The 16,337-nt window shown below is 41.3% G+C and overlaps 1 protein-coding gene across 2 annotated transcripts in view; it reads left to right on the plus strand.

Annotated features, from left to right (window-relative positions):
- The window catches only part of LOC306831128 (kelch-like protein 29), a 142,158-nt gene that overhangs the window by 30,851 nt on the left and 94,970 nt on the right, over positions 1–16,337 (plus strand). For both annotated transcript variants that reach the window (XM_079355052.1, XM_079355051.1), the window contains exon 3: positions 12,399–12,710. In XM_079355052.1, the coding sequence (XP_079211178.1) occupies positions 12,438–12,710 (273 nt within the window). In that variant the 5' untranslated portion in view covers positions 12,399–12,437. The remainder of the gene's footprint in view (positions 1–12,398; positions 12,711–16,337) is intronic.

Here is a 16,337-nt window from a genome sequence, read left to right on the forward strand (position 1 = left end):
AAGCTGGTCAGGGGGAAGCTGTTTGAGCTTGAAAAGCCGTCCCCACTGACCGACTGACTGAGGGTTTTGGGCCGTGGTTCTGACAGGAAGAGACCCTGAGAGATGAAAACATGGAGCAGGTTTGCTTTAAAAGGTGGAGGGGGAAACAGTATTTATTTGTCTTTGTGTTGAAGAGAAAGAAAGAGGAGAATAAGATTTTTTGACTGTCGTGTTTTTGCTTTTGTTGTTGGAATATATGCATGCAAATTTTAGAACTTTCAAAACGTATGAGTGCGTGCGTGCACGCGTGGGTGTGTGTGTCTTTAAGCATGTGTAAATTTATAAAGAGGTTCCTTGAAACAAGATACATAGTTAGACTTCATCTCTGATGTCTTGAGTAAGTGCTTTAACACTCCTCGGCGCCTATTAATGGCTCACTTAAAAAGGGGAGAATTGATTTTGTGGTTTCTGCCTCAGAGATGAGTCAGTGTAGCGCTAAAGTCTGCTGTAGAATTACATGTTTTCACTCCCGATGTGTTTGTGCATGTGTAATAGAGCAGAAAGAGAAAATACTTGGAGTAGAAAAGAGGATAAAAGAATAAGACCGTCTTCAGTAGTTCAATTGACGCTGTAATAATGCTGGAATTAACAACTAGCATTCCATCGTTTCTCTTCTGATCGAGACCCGGTGACTATCTTCTTGTGGCAGTCTGTAGTTGTCACAAGCAATGACTAATGAACTGTGATATCCTGCTCCTCTCTCTTTGTGTTTCTGCTTCTGTTTCTTATTCTCTGTTTTCACGCTTTATCCATTCATTGAAACACTGTACGTAACTTTGGGTTCTTAATACGCCCATGCACCGTCTCCGTCTTCTTCGTCTCACTATTTCTCATCCTCTCCCTCGTTTGCCTGCTTGCGCGTGCACGCTCTCCTCCCTGCGTCGTCCTTTTTTATCATGTACCATTTATCTGGCTAATTTGATATTTGGACTTGATGGGGCGCTGCATGGAGGCCTGTGTTCCAACTTCCCATGTGCATGTATCTCCCGAGCCTCTCTCTCATTTCTCTCTCCCTCTCTCGTTCTCTCTCTCCCTCTTTCAGAGCAGCGATAATGAAATCAGGCTGCAGCCCTTCATCTGTATTAGCAGCATTTGTGGGTCTAAGAGAGACTAACAGTCTGCTAATTCTCCGCCTCTGATTCGTTACATTGACAGACATTTACATAATTAAGCCGCCCCCGTTCTCCTTCTCAAAGGTTTCCTGCAGATGTCTAGCAGTGAATGGAATTGAAAGCTGTCAACGTAATGACTTGTTTGATCAGATTTTTAATACGTGTTTATAGATTGGTGCACATAATTACATAAATACGATGAAATGTCACCAATTTCTCAAAAAGCTAAATGCTACATTTAAATTAAAAATAAGTTTTTTCTTTATTTTTGAAAGATTAAATGATTCTTTTCAAAGATTTTTTGCTCCTCCTCTGCTTCCTCTACCTTTTCAGGTTTTGCTACAGTACTCTTAGATTTCCAATCTTTAGAGGGTGCCCTATGTGTTGGAGAGAGAAGGTTCCTTCTTGTTCCGTGATGCTGACAGATGAGGATGCTGGCATCGCTCTGTCTCATGTCTTTTTATGCTTTCCTCTCAGGCTGAAGTGTCTGTAGGCTCACTGCATTCCTGGTGAATAATGTACACTTGCACTTGCACATGCAAAAAGAAAATGGTTGGAAACCCCCCCCCCCCCCCAAAAAAAAAAAAAAAAACTGTCTTCCACTGATTCGCACAGATCATGTCCCCCACAATGTGTGCATGCACGTGTTCCACTAACATCACAGGCTGACAGGGTCTCTAGCTTCATTACCTTCTGCATGATTAGCTCTAAACTAGACTGTTGCTGCTGTGACAACTTAAAAACACATATACACACCTTCTTGACCTTCATTGTCACAAAGCCCCTGAGTCATGCCTTTCACCATAAGTAGTTTTTGAGGTAAATAAACAGTGTGAGTGTGTGTGTGTGTGTGTGTGTGTGTGTGTGTGTGTGTGTGTGTGTGTGTGTGCTTTTGTCCTGCTCTCCCCATCTACTTGCTATTCTTAAAAGATGGGATACCAATCACCTCATGTTTGAAAGAGCGACTGTGTGGGAAAAGGTTACATTTTAACAAGCCTCCTTTTCCAAATGGCTTTTTGGTCTCTGTGGGATTAACCAGCTGTGGCACGCTGAAGCGTCAGAAGAGAGCAGCTACATGTTCTCAAAAATACCCAAAGGTGTGAAACCCTTTTTTTGTCCTGACGTTGCTTTAGGGAGCTGAAAGAGCCGCCCCATCCCAACCTATCAGTGTGTGCGCTCGGCCTCAGAGGGAATGAGGTGTTCAGATATCACCATCAGCATCACTTGAATAGAGCTTTACTGTGTGATTTGAAAATGGCTCAGAGAAAAAGCACTGAAGGGTTTAAATGTTCTGGAGGGACGACTTGAGAAAGTGTTCCTCTCTCCTCTGATTTAAAAAAAAAAAAAAAAAATGTCTGTAGAAATGTATGAATCAGCTGTTCCTCCAGAGAGCCCCACGAGCACTGCTTTAACAATGCTTGTACATTTGTGTGCTCTGAAGCCCTCCTCATCCTCACAACGTGTTCCCTCATTTGTCTCACCCTTCTTTCTGTTTGTAGTCCTCTCTCTTAAATCTCATTAGTCTTCCAGCCGCTGTAGCTCTGTTGTATGCAGCCAGTGTATCTTTTACCTGTTCATATCACTTTCCAGCTACTGCTGTCTTTGGGCAGGTCTCATACATAAACTCAATGGCCAGTGCCTAATTTATTTATTTATTTTTTGTTTATGCCTGCTGTAAATAAGCTCCATCCCCACTATTCCTGTCTCATCTGCTGTTCCTACAGAGAACCTCCGGCTGACCGTTGCAGCATATCAAATTCTACATTTCGCAGCTTTTTCTCCAAACACTGCTGAGCGCTGGGAATATTACCCACAATTTGTTTCTCCCTGTATGTACATTTTTATCCCGATTTTCCCTCTACATGCACAGTCCTGTTTGTTGCGAGCACACAGGTCTCACGACTGTCCTGGTCTCTTTCCATGTGTTTAATTAGCCTCAATAGATAGTTTGCAGTTATTAGCAGGCTGTTTGATTTTGAACACGTGTCCAAAAAAGACCTCCATTATCTTAATTGTTACCCTGGTGTAGAAGCTTACACAGAATCACCAACTTGTTTTTAATGCGAGCCACCTGATGCCTTACTACAAGACCCAAGGACAAAATGGTATACACAGGAGCTATAATGCAGCTCATGGATCAGCAGTGGAGAGTAAAGAAGCATGGTTCAAACAGTGCATACTTTGCATCTAAAATGAAAGGCAGATAAAAAAATGCTTCCTACAAAGAAGTATTGACAGGTCCTGTGCTGTCTTTTACTCGATGCAGTCCAAAACTAATATGTCTCTTATTTGACGCAGATGAAACAGAAACTAAATGGTGGGCGTCTTTTCTTGAGTAACTCCCTGAACAACTGAGGACTGCTGGCACACTCAACTCCTTTAAATCAGTTACTGTTAAAACTTTTTTAATAGTTTTAACAGTTGTTCCTTTATCGAGTATTTTTACTTTCATCCCTGTCTTTTAATGATGTTTTTTTTTTTTTTAAATATACATTTCTGTTGCATTCTTTCCTTAAGCTCTGTTTTAATGTTTTTCTGTTTTTATGTCTGTAAAGCACTGTGAATTGCCTTGTGTCTGAACAGTGCTATATAAATGCCTTGCCTTGCCTTGGGTTCATCAATGGTCAGGACTCTACAGGGAGGATCACACCTACATGTCATTCCAATGTGAAGTGTTAAATTCATGCAACATAGAATGTCGAGAGTAGAGTGACGACAGCCTGAGGGAGAGTGAGACACCTCGTCTGCATCAGCACTCTTTTCTTTGTGTCTTCCTGCACTTTATATCCGTAGGTGTCACTCCAGGCCAACCAGATGTTTTTTGTTTTTTTTATTGATCTCCTACTTTAAGGTCTATCCATTAATCTCTCTTTAGCTAAACCCATCCAAGTACTGGCCAGTCAATGCAGATGAGATATATCCCATTGATTATTTAGCTCTACTTTAAACAGTAACAACATTTGCCTCGCCATCCCACACAGCAGGAAAAAGATAATATGGAGTGGAGTTAATAAAAGACATGGAGTATGATGTGGCCCCCAGGTCAGATTGCTACATGTACTAGAGGTCAGCCTGCCGTGATTGCATGTGATCTGCAGGCTCTGTGGACAGTTACAGGACGAGAAAGGTTTGTGAGGCCAGTATGGAAAAGTTGGCTTTTGCCTTTACGATCCCCAAAATCAATGTGGGCATAAGAACAGAGGGATACATTTGACCTGTGTAATGAAATTCACACACTGAAGCGTATCCTTGTTCTGAGTAAGGCAGGTTCTGGACACAGAGAACCATGGACACTGTACTCAACCTAATTATTCTCTATTATTTGAGTGCACACCAACTGTCCAAGCCTTTACATCAACATTGTTCCTTTTCCAAACCCACTCACACACACAAGCATCCCCCCCCCATACTCTGTGTATTTCTTCCCTCTCTCTCTTTCTCCCTTCATCAAAGTCTGTACACACTGACATGGTATTAAAAAGAGAGATAGTGGCTGTTCTGTTATTGCGGGGAAACTGATTTACCATGGGACCTCATTCCCACCATATTAATTAGATGTGTGTGTGTGTGTGTGTGTGTGTGTGTGTGTGTGTGTGTGTGTGTGTGTGTGTGTGTGTGTATGTTTCACATTTTCTCCTTCTCCACACACTTTCCCTTTTTTTTGTCCCGTTATTTAATTTAGTCCTTTCTCTCATTTTATGTTCAGCTTGTTTGTCTCTAATGCTGTCCAACAGCCTCCACCACATGCTGCTCTCTCTCTCTCTCTCTCTATTTGTTCATTCCACTTGTCTCCACTGTCTCCTGGGCCATTAATCTATACTGCTCCAACTGCTCCTCTGGGCCGGTCCGGCCTGCAGCTCCAGTCACTGTGTGCTCATTCACAGTTGGTGTTTCATAAAGGAGGGCTGACAGAATTGTGTGTTTGAGAGAGTGTGATGATGTCGTCCTGAACAACCGTGCTGGGATCACTGTGGTGTCTGAGATTTTAAGGCGATTTCATATGCTGTGTGGTGAACAATGGTGTTGATGGGGGACGATCAAGCTGGCGACCTGGGAGAGAGAACTGACTTGATGAATTGAGCTGGTTTTGTGCAATGCTTCTTATTTGTCTTGAGGATTTTTTTTTTAAGTATAGATGCATCAAACTTGGCTGACTCCAGGCTCCGTCACTAACAATGATAGAAATGATTGGAACTGACAGAGTTGGGAAATAATGGTTTGCAGCATATCTTAACGTTGGCTCGAGCTTTGATACAATGAACTTTTTTGAAGAATTAAAATAATTTTGTAATTTCACGGTCATTTTGACATAAATTTAAACATCTATGTAAATATTATTCTTTTGCATCAAAGTTGAGTCTTTGAGGATTTGAGAATTTTTGAGGAAGTTGGAACATCGCTTTTGTTTAATTCTGGGTTTCTTCATAGATTGACTGTTAATTTAATGTTTTTTTTTTCTTCAACTCCTCAATATGGAGCCTTGACTTGTGAGACACTTGGGGACAAAACCTGTAAAAAGAAATCAACACACAGTCAAGTGCACAGTTAACTTTTAAAGATAGTTTGTGGCCTTTGTTACACACACTTAAAGTCATTCATAAGTCTTACTTAATAACATGTTTCTGTTTTTTTGTGTATTTTTTACAATTATGGGGGGAAAAAACCCCGTTTTCTTTTAAAAAGCATTTTACAAAACATCCATCTTGGTGTGACGGGGCGCCCTGAGTGGTCCTAATCCACACTTTAAAAACCAGCGCTCTAAAAGCCACTTAATAATAAGAAACGTTGATAAGAAGGTTTGTTGAATGTTAAAGCCATTATAGTTAAACAGTATTCGATGGTGCTTCACATTAATGTTCATAGAATCAATCTTTTAATATATTCACACACCGTGTACTAGATGATAATGATCTTGCCGCCCTGTGGTTCATCCAGTTGATCCAGCAGGTCTGGGTCCTGTAGAGCAGATAAAGGTTACATTTCATACTGAAAGCTTTCTGGAGCTCTACATGCACATGAGGAGCGCAGAGTCAAAGCCCTCCGGTTAAAATACGCCCTCATGTAACAGAGGGATGGACCTCAGTGTAGAGAGGGAAGAGAGGGTCACGATACAATCCAGCTTCGGAGCATCTCTGTGGTGATGACCAGAAGATCAAAATCAAAATTGTGCAGGGCATCTCTATGGCAACAGAGGTGATGTCATGAACCCTGTTGCTGGAGAACCAAATGCCATGGCAGCTTTTTATAGTAAACGGCCGTCGGCTCACCAACTTGTCTATTGTCTCTCTCTCTCTCTCTCTCTCTCTCTCTCTCTCTCTCTCTCTCTCCCTCTCTCTCTCTCTCTCTCTCTCTCCCTCTCTCTCTCTCTCTCTCTCTCTCTCCCTCTCTCTCTCTCTCTCTCTCCCACTCTGTTCTTGGTGTTTGTATCTCCTGATCTCTCCTCCCACTTTAGCTGTGCTTCTAAGTGGCGGATGACGTTGAATGAAATGAATACACACTTCCCTCTGTAATCTCCACAGCAGTCATTCAGATAATCAAGATACCATTGTTTTGTCAGGATACCAAACGTTAAGCCTCACACAGACTATGCCCAAGCCTATATGGATATATTAACACAGACATGTTTCAGTAGTTGCAATAATGCAGTCGCCAGTAGAAGATGTTTGCTCCATCTGCTGTGTTTATTTGTGTTTCTGTGGTAATACTCTCTGTCATACTGTCTGTGTGTGTGTGTGCATTAGGAGGGAGAGTGGCTTGTCTTGATGCTGTCAATGTTTTTTTTTTCTACTTCTTTTGTTTAGAGAACAGAGAAATCAGCAAAAGGGATTGAAGCAGGGAGAGAAAAGGCAACAGCTGTCGTAGGCCGGAGAGAATCTGCAGAAACGCACAAAAGAACGAACTGCATGATTGGCATCTGGAAGTCTGCCACTCCCATATCCTTGTAAAAAAAAAAAACAACAACAACAAAAACAACCACCAGACTTTCTCTTAATCTTGCTGTTGTGATAAAGCGGCGTTTAATTTTGAAGTGGTTTATTTTAACAGCAGTGTGTGATGGCGGTGGAAGAAGCATTTTCTCCCTGTTCCTCAGGCTACTCTTGTTTGGACACAGAGAGTCTGACACTCGCTTATAGTCGTTAAAACATTTCACCTCAAACCACTAACCATTTAGAAAATAAAGAATAAAGATTTCTTTATTAAAATTTCTCAATTTCAAGATAAAATGATTGAATCTGTGACTTCAATCTGTGATCGATTCAACAGAACATGATGCCTTCTAAATTAAACCGGCTGTAACAGATGTGTACGTGACACATAAACACTATTTGTTATCTCGGCCGTTAAAAATATTTTTGGCCAGTGAATTGTTTCATCTACCCGCCACCTTGGCCAGTGAGTCGAAAAGTTAATTTCGGACCTTTCAACATGATTAAAACAATGCTGTAGAATGATTAAAACAAATCTAATGACAGGCTTTAATTAATGGAAATGTGTGGCTTATACCGATGACGTGATGATGTGAGAAGGATTGTATTACTGCTTTACACTTTTTCTAGTTTTATGGCCGGAATTCTGGGATATGTCTAAGCAAAATGGCAGTCAATAAAAGTGTAGCGTAAACTCTGGTGCGCGGGTTACCGTGGAGAAATCCTGACAGTGTGAGACAAGACCTGCTCACCCTGCCAGGGTTCCATCAGCAAAACAACCTAGAACTGGGCCATACATTATCCTGAACGGAAACGTCAGCACATTTACTGGTGTGTGTGTGTGTGTGTGTGTGTGTGTGTGTGTGTGTGTGTGTGTGTGTGTGTGTGTGTGTGTGTGTGTGTGTGTGTGTGTGTGTGTGTGTGTGTGTGTGTGTGTGTGTGTGTGTGTGTGTGTGTGTGTGTGTGTGTGTGTGTGTGTGTGTGTGTGTGTGTGTGTGGTTATACATCTGTCCCATCGGAACACTGAGTTGCAGACATAATAAGACCCTTGAGTTAGATTACTTTGCCCCACCCCCTGTTCATACCATCCAGACTTGTTAATTAAGTAATAAACAGACTTGTGAGTGTTATTATTTGGCGTGTGTAGGGGGTCAAATATGGACCATTGCTCGGTCAAAAGAAGTAATTATGAGTACCTTTGTCTTTTGAGTAAAATGTATAATATAGTGTAGATCTGCAAACACAGCTGTGGGAGTGTGTTGCCCCGAGTTTCGACTCACAGGCTCGCCGGCCGGGATGTGTTTGCAGATCATCACAAACGTATTTGAAGACATGTCTTCGCATTTGTGGATCTTGCACGGCCGGAGTGTTGCAAAAGTCACGTGTCAAATGGCAACCAATGGAGAGGCCCGTCTCAGTTGTTTGATAATTTGTGTGTATTTTCAGAAAAAAAACAACACTTTTCTGCCATGACTTAATCAGTAAACATTTTGCAATTGGTGTGTTTGCAAAATCAGTTTGAGATCATTTCAAATAGTTTTGCCACAACAATAACTCCATACCCTGAAGTGTAAATGCTCCCATCATTTCTACCCCAGCAGGGTTTGAATGCCTGTCTCACTGGCACTTTATATCAGCCTCTGTGTAAAGTGTGAAAAGCACAGGCGAGTAGTCAAAAGATACAAGAACATTTACAATATCTTGCATGTGGTTGGAAGGCCCTCATTAATTCTTTATTCTGAGTCAGTATTTGAAAAAGGTGACAAAAAAAGAACAAAACAAAAACAAAAAACGCAAAGTGCAGGCTCACACTCCTCACACGCCTCCTCTACCTCCTGACTCATGACGTGACAGGCAGCTCAGTGGAAAAGCCAGTCAGTCAGTGAGCTTATTAAGCTTTAATGGAAACACGACATTTTCAGTTTGAGGCTCTACTGCTCATCTTGGAAACCAGATTTGTGTTATTACTCTTTGTGCTTCCAGAGTGTTACGGCCGTAACGCAGAGGTTTAAGTGTTTGTTGTTTAGAATTCCGTCTCTTAGCACAGAATTCTCAGTCGTCAGCTGGTATAAAATGTTGGAGTCAGAAAATAGCATTTGGCTTGGGAAGTTCTGATACCCTCAGGTAAGCTTATTAACATGCTAAAAGGGTTGCAGGAGCGGATGAGCTGCTTTTAATTGCTGCAGGGTTTGACTTAATTGTTGTCAGTGGTATCGCTTTGATACTAAAAAAGGCTTCTAAAAAAATGTCTCGCAGCAAAGTTCATCATCTCTCCTCTAAAAAAAACGTTTTTGTTGTGTGTCCAGGCTGACATGAACTATGTTTACATGCACACCATTATCCTATTAAGGTCCACATTCTGCTTTCCGAATAAGATGTTTACATTTGAGCTACTGGAATATTCCCGTTTACATGTTAATCAGAATAAACCGTAGTATTAGCAGCGTCACGACAAGATGTCATCTATGGGTGTACACAAATCCTTGCAGCACCACATTCAGGAGCATATTCCGACTAACACGTTTACATGGCCCAATATGAAATATTAATATTATAAAAACTACATTGGCACATTCTCCCGGCAGCAGCACAACTCAGAGCAAAGTGTCACCGTCGATGTGATTTGTGTAAGTGTTTGTCTGCTCTGTCAGAGTCCACAAGTGTGCTGAATATTGATTTCCACAGGCACCTCTGAGAGCAAAATAATTGGGTCACTGTCTGACATAGACTCAGCACCCACTCTCAGCCTCGACACTGACTAAGAAAAAACAAAAAAAAACTTCAATGTAATTTTTTTTTTTTTGAGAAATGTTAAGGAAGATCTGTTTTCATCCGTCTGTTGACTGAGAAGCATAAATGTTGTGGATAAGTCTCAGCGACACATTGACTCTTTGGATCACCTGCTGTTACACACTGTAAACTTATTGAAAGTTAGAAGTAGCACGTGTATAATATCTGACATCTTGGTGTGTTGTGCGGCATAAGAGGGAACTAGCCCCTTGTTGCACCAGTGTAAGTTTTGCCTTAAGCTATGGTGTAAAGTCCACAATAAAACCTATGTTAAACTAAATAAATAGATAGATATACGTTGAACATTCTAACTTCATCTTTATTGCTTGTTTGCACCACAGAGACGTAGGGTTCATCTTAACTAGTAGAGCGTAGCGTCCAAAATAATCACAATATTGTCACAGTAGTGACGTTTTCACTCCCTGTGGAAAAGCATTTCTTTTTAATTAGTATTTCCTCTCTCGTTCCGAAATGTCTCTGAACAAACTACCAGCTGCAGATAACCGACGCTATCTGCCGTCTACAAAGATGTAATTCCTGAGAAGGTGACAACAACAGCCTCCAACCTTAATCTACAGCTGGTGTTGATAACAACAGTGACATCGAGTGGTGAAAAAGAAGGCTAAGTTAACTGGAGCTTGCTCTGCTGTGTCAGGTGAACAGTAGTCGTGTTAGTCTATTGGTTTTATTTGGCTAGTCTTTATTTCTGTCATTTATTATATACTACAAAACCCATGATTCCACTGCAGTCAAAATAATTTTTTGTTCAAAAATGTTTAACTTCGTCTCTACATCTTAAGTGCATCACAAAGTCTTTTGATCTTTTTTTCCACTCATGCATACTTAAAAACTTTATTCACTCAGTGTAAACACTGCTCTCCCTCTCCAACTATGAAAGTATGAAGAACGTACTTTTCACTCTTTCTGTCCTTGCTGCAGTTCCTGCCTGACTGAAGATAATTTCACAAAGCTGTCTCTCTCGTGTGGGCTCTCACAAACTCCGTCCAGTCCTATTCCAGCATAATGTGATGGATTTGTTTTATCCAGCATGCCTTTGTTCCTGGACGTTTACAGAAAAAGTAGCGAGAAAACCGCAAAAAAAGAAAAAAGAAAAAAGAAAAAAAGGACCACACTTTGTAGCACAGTGAATGAACAGAGGCATGTACTGTACTTTACATCTAAAAAGTCGAACAAAAAAAGGTTCCAAATTGCACTGAAAGAAGCCCTCTGCCCTCATTTCTGACTCTTGAGATAATTTTCCTTCTTTATTTTTTTTTTTCTAACCTCCCTGTCCTTTTCTGTGAAGATTGTCCAAATGCGTTGTTATTGCTTCGCTGAGGTGCGGAGCATGGACGATAAGAAAAATATTACCTTGCACTAACTCTGACATTGTTCTGTTGGACGAGCGCCCTGCTACTCTCCAACCCCGTCAACCTTTTGCAAAGATAGTAGGAGCGTGTTCTTTTGTAATATGGTAGGTTATTAAAAAGGGGTGAGAGTGAGCGGCAGAGAGTGAGAGAGTTGGCCTGCAGCTTTTAGTGTCTCAATCCAGACAGACCAGCGCTTGTATGAGGGGAGGGGGGGGATAAATAAATGTTCAGAGAGGGAACACAGTGTAAAGACAAAGCAGAAACAGAAAGATGGTGTGATTTGGGGCCAGTGCTCCCACCATAGGCTGCATTGTGTGTCACAGTCGCTCACATCAAGCCTTTTGTGAAAACCTTTTATTTTCCAGCAACAGTACTTTCACCTTTTCACCTTCTTACCTGGAGGTTTTTTTTAATTTTTTTATTTAACCCTGCAAAAAACACAACCTGCATCAACAGCCTTTCACTGGTAGTATAAACTGCTTTAGTAAAAACTCAGAGAGAGCTACACAGAGACGGCAGCTTTTTAAAGGCATCTGCTTTTTAAGTGACAGACCTCAGTGTGCAGAATAATGGGGTACGGGTGAACCTGTTTTGAGGTCATTTATTTATGTCCTCTGTTTCCAAGAGAAGTACACTGTGCTACAATCACTGCTCAGACACTGCACTGCTTTGGTTTATGGTATATTATAGAGTGATACACAGCTCGGGCTACATAATCGCTCCTTACCGCATACTGATGTCATTCTAGCTCACTGTTGCCTCTTTGCCCATCGCAGCTTCTCCTGCTGTAAAAAAAAAAAAAAGAGAAGAACCCTCACGTGGCAGTTTGAGGGAGGTTTGATTGAATTCAGCAGCCGTTCAATGTATGAGATCAGCTGTAATTGCAGGAGTTAATATCTGTTCAGATGGATGAGTTCTGACTGCGGGGTCATCATACTGCTGAGCTGTTACTCACCTTGTACCGGTCAGCTGTTTTGTTTTGTTCTTCTTGTCGTTTTCACAAAGATGCCTTACAGTATGTGGCAAATTGAAAAAAATAAATAAATAATTGGAAGCAACAAATGAACCCCATTGTGTTGAAGCTGTGAGCATTTATACCTTTGTGTCCACATGTTGTTGATTACACCTTACCTATACTCTTTCTTTCCATCTTTTTGCAGGCCCGCCCTCATCGTTCCCTCTGAGAGGAAGAGGAAGTGATGTCACGCCACCACAACCGCTTTGAGAGGGACTACCGAGGACCCTGGGAGCGGAGAGACATCCGTCCTTCTGGCCTCCACAATGGAGGAGCCAATCACAGCTGTGCCCCCGCCGTCATCAACGGCAACAACCGACCAGGGCTCCTCCCACTCCCGGTCATCCCCTCCCTCCTTCCCACCCCAGTTACAGTCGCTGTGACGACATCGAGCAACGACATAGCGGTCAAGAGAGGCATAACCCCAGCAGGATTGGTGGCTTCGGCCTCATCTCAGGTAAAAAAAAACTAAAAAACTTGTTTATTCAGATTCAGCAACGCCTGCTTTTTCCCTGAGTTGTCATGGAAACATGTCAGTGTCTCCTCCTCTTCTCTCAAGTTTCTTTGGCGTCTTTGTCTCTCCCTGTTCCAACTTTTCAATCCGTGAAACTCTCCAACTGGACATGATCTCCAACATTCTCTGTGCTGTTCAGGCTTTACGCTTCCTTCCTCTCTCTCACTTTCATCCAATTGTTTATCTTCATGTTCACCCATCTCACCTGCTCCAGCCCCTCTGTCTGTCTCTGCCTCTCTCTGTCCAGTGCTCCATTCTTTTGCCAAACTGTTTTCCATCCATCTTCATTTTCCCTCGAGCTGTGTTTTTTAATGCTTCTATCTATGAATTAAAGATACATTTATATCAACATGTTACATGTATATCAATATCCATAATTATCAGTCATGGATTTAGATAACGTTTGATCCAAAAGTGGAAATAAAATAAATAAATTAGCTTCAATGACAGGTAGTAGCAGATAAATATATTTAAAGTAACTGGTGAGCAAATCCAAATATGCCCCTTTAAAGTTAATAACAAGCTTTTAAAAAGTATGAGAAACTACATTTAATCCAAATGATGTGTTTCTATTTCAAGCCACATTTCCAGAGTCTCATTTAAAATCAGCTGTAAGACACAGCTGTGATTGATTTTACACTGAAACAAACTGTACATTTACCTGTTGGACCAGTCTGGTTAATATTATGTGTGTTATGTGTGTTAGCTGGCTGTCAGCAGAGGTTTGAAGGAAAGGGTCTTAACAGGAAAACAGTCAGACACCTCAGCCTCTCCTCTGGCTTTATTTTCATGGATACCATTCATCTTTCTCTAACACTTACTCTCGCTGTCGGATCTTTTGCTTCAGTTTGAAATTCAGCAGATCCTTGAGGGCTTTTTCTCTCCCCCACCTCTCTCTCTCCATCTCTCTCTCTCTCTCTCTCTCTTTCTTTCTCTCTCACTCCTGGTCGATCCTTCCCTCTCAGAGCAGAGGTAAACAATGCCCTGCCTATTTATCCTGTACAGTAAGTGCACCTGATTCAATGCCCTGCTGAATGCACCCACCACAGATACAGTAAATGTGCTCTGACACTGCTTCGGCCCATGCTTTTGTGAGTCTGTCCAGCGCCAACTGCGGCCATTGTCATCATTCAACGGCTGACAAAGCAGTTTAGTGTGTTACCCTGCGCGTGAGGGCTTACGTGTATAAATGTAAACTCTGTGGGGTAAATATGTGTATGGGGAAACCTAGGGCCTGTTATTGTTTTCATTCAACTTTGGTTCTTCCTTTTGATTGCATTTTATTGTGGCCTGCAAAGGCATTCCCACAAGGGCCCCCTCTAGCACCGGATCAGTTGTGAGGCTTCAACTTTGCAGGGAGTGTTTTATCAAAAAGCTTGTCTGCAGGGCTTGTCTCTGAGAAGTCCCGGCTCTTTATCTGCAGCCTGTTTCTCCAGATGTTTGTAAGACCAAACTGTGCCTAGTTTGAACATAAATTATGACTCAATTGTAAATAATGCATCAGTGAAATAAAAGCTGTATCACCAGGAAGATAAATTACAACACAACTCCAAGTAACAGCTCATTTTGACATGCTCCTCCAGGGTTGGTGTGAATAATTCGACTCATGGTAGAACAGAGGATTTTATGCTGCACAGAATGTGTTGTTTATAGTGATATGATGTGTCTAAAGAAATAAAAATCTACCTATCATTTTTTATGATTCCAAGTGGTTCAAAGCAGTAAGATTGGATTGTTAAAAGACACATTTTCACATCTTTTCTGCTTCAGTTTTCTTAACCGCCTCCCTCAGTATTTCATTGCTCACTAAACATATTAGATGGGATGATATTATTTTATTCAATTACGTTTAATTGAATCTGTTTGTACTTGTTTTATGATCAATTGGTCCAAAGCTACAGTATATTCCATCCGTGATCTTCATCGTTTTCCCCGTTCTGGGTCGCAGGGTGCTGGAGCTGATCCCAGCTGTCATTGGGTGAGAGGCAGGGTTACACCCTGGACTGTTCTCTAGCCAATCACAGGGCTGACAACAGACAACCAACTACACTCACATTCACACCTACAGACAATGTAGAGTCAAGAGCATGTCTTTTGACTGTGGGAGGAGTACCCAGAGAAAACCCACAAAAGAAGAACATGCAAACGCCACACAGAGAGGCTCCTGTCCGAAGGGGATTCAACCCAGGAACCTCCTCACTGTGAGGCAACAGATAATCTTTATTTAGCTGTACATCAAATCAAATTTACAAACAGCATAGTTTACTTTGACCATTGAAATACTCCCAGGATAAACAAAAGGAACACATAGTTCTAATCCATTTTCTACTGTTCACATGATGTCACTCAAGTTCATTTTAGATTTACAGATTTACCTGCCGAGTGAAGCATTCGGTTCTACTGAGGAGGTCACTAGCTTTCTTTTATTAGCGGTCACTCTATTAGAGCAAACATGACTAAACAATATAATCGTATGCATTTTGAAGACATCATGTTTTTACATGATATTGTGCTTGATATTGTCCGATTTAATATTTGTCTTCTGGTTCTTAATGTAAGCTTGAAATTAATTTCAATAAATTTGCCAAAATGTTCTTTTCTTGAGACAGCCTCGTAAAAAAAAATAAAAAATCAAATTTTCCAGGAATTTAGAGCACCAATCAAAGCAGCTCGTCTTGAAACAAAATCTAATATTGTAACTTTTAGGACACAATATGGACCGATGGATTGTAGCGTCCAGACTGCGACCAACCCAACACGGTATCCAGAGCACAGCATGTGTCATGGCCTCTAAGTCTGACTCACTCATATGAAGCAGGACTCCTGTGGGAGTTATTTTCTGTTATTTTCCTCACTTTCTGTTCACTTTTGATCGCAGCTAAATTCAGTCATAAATAAGACACATTCTAATGAGTTATATTTTTGTCAGGTTTAAAATATTCAAGGTTTTTTTTAGGGGAAAAGTAGCACCAGTGTGTGGATCAATCGTCTAATACGACTGTGCGTCACCTCTAGCGGTAGTTTATTTTGTATTTTTCTGCAGAGCCTTTAAATTAGCTTCAGTAAAACATCACTTTTGTCAGCATCACTCTGATGTCAGGGAGCTCGGTAATGAACAGACTGAAAGTAGAATCTGAAATCACTGAGGTATTATTGAGATTGAGGCTAAACCTGGGGTTCTTTTTTAAAATCAGGATAACATGGTGCCATGTTGCAGTGAAATGTATTGAAAATGAGATGATTAAAGTTTAAACAGGCTCCGGCTGGGGGAGCTGAATGAAGGAAACGGAACAGAGGCCGATGAGGATTTAAGGGAGGGGGACTTGGGGGGTGCAGGGTGGCAGGTGATAGCTTACAATTTGGCTTTGGCTTGGGACGGAAACTTCTTCTGTCACACAGTCTGATCTTAATCATCGACGAAATATTACAATTTTCCAGGCAGACAGTCTCAGCAGGGTGTTAATGAAAACTCTGCTACATTATCAAGAAAAAGCTCCGAAAACTCAACATAAGTGAGAGAAGACACATTTCCTCGCAGCTTGAAATGTCAACAGTCTGAATTGTGGATGA

This window comes from Symphodus melops (assembly GCF_947650265.1).
Source record: "Symphodus melops genome assembly, chromosome: 1".
Taxonomy (NCBI): Eukaryota; Metazoa; Chordata; class Actinopteri; order Labriformes; family Labridae; genus Symphodus; species Symphodus melops.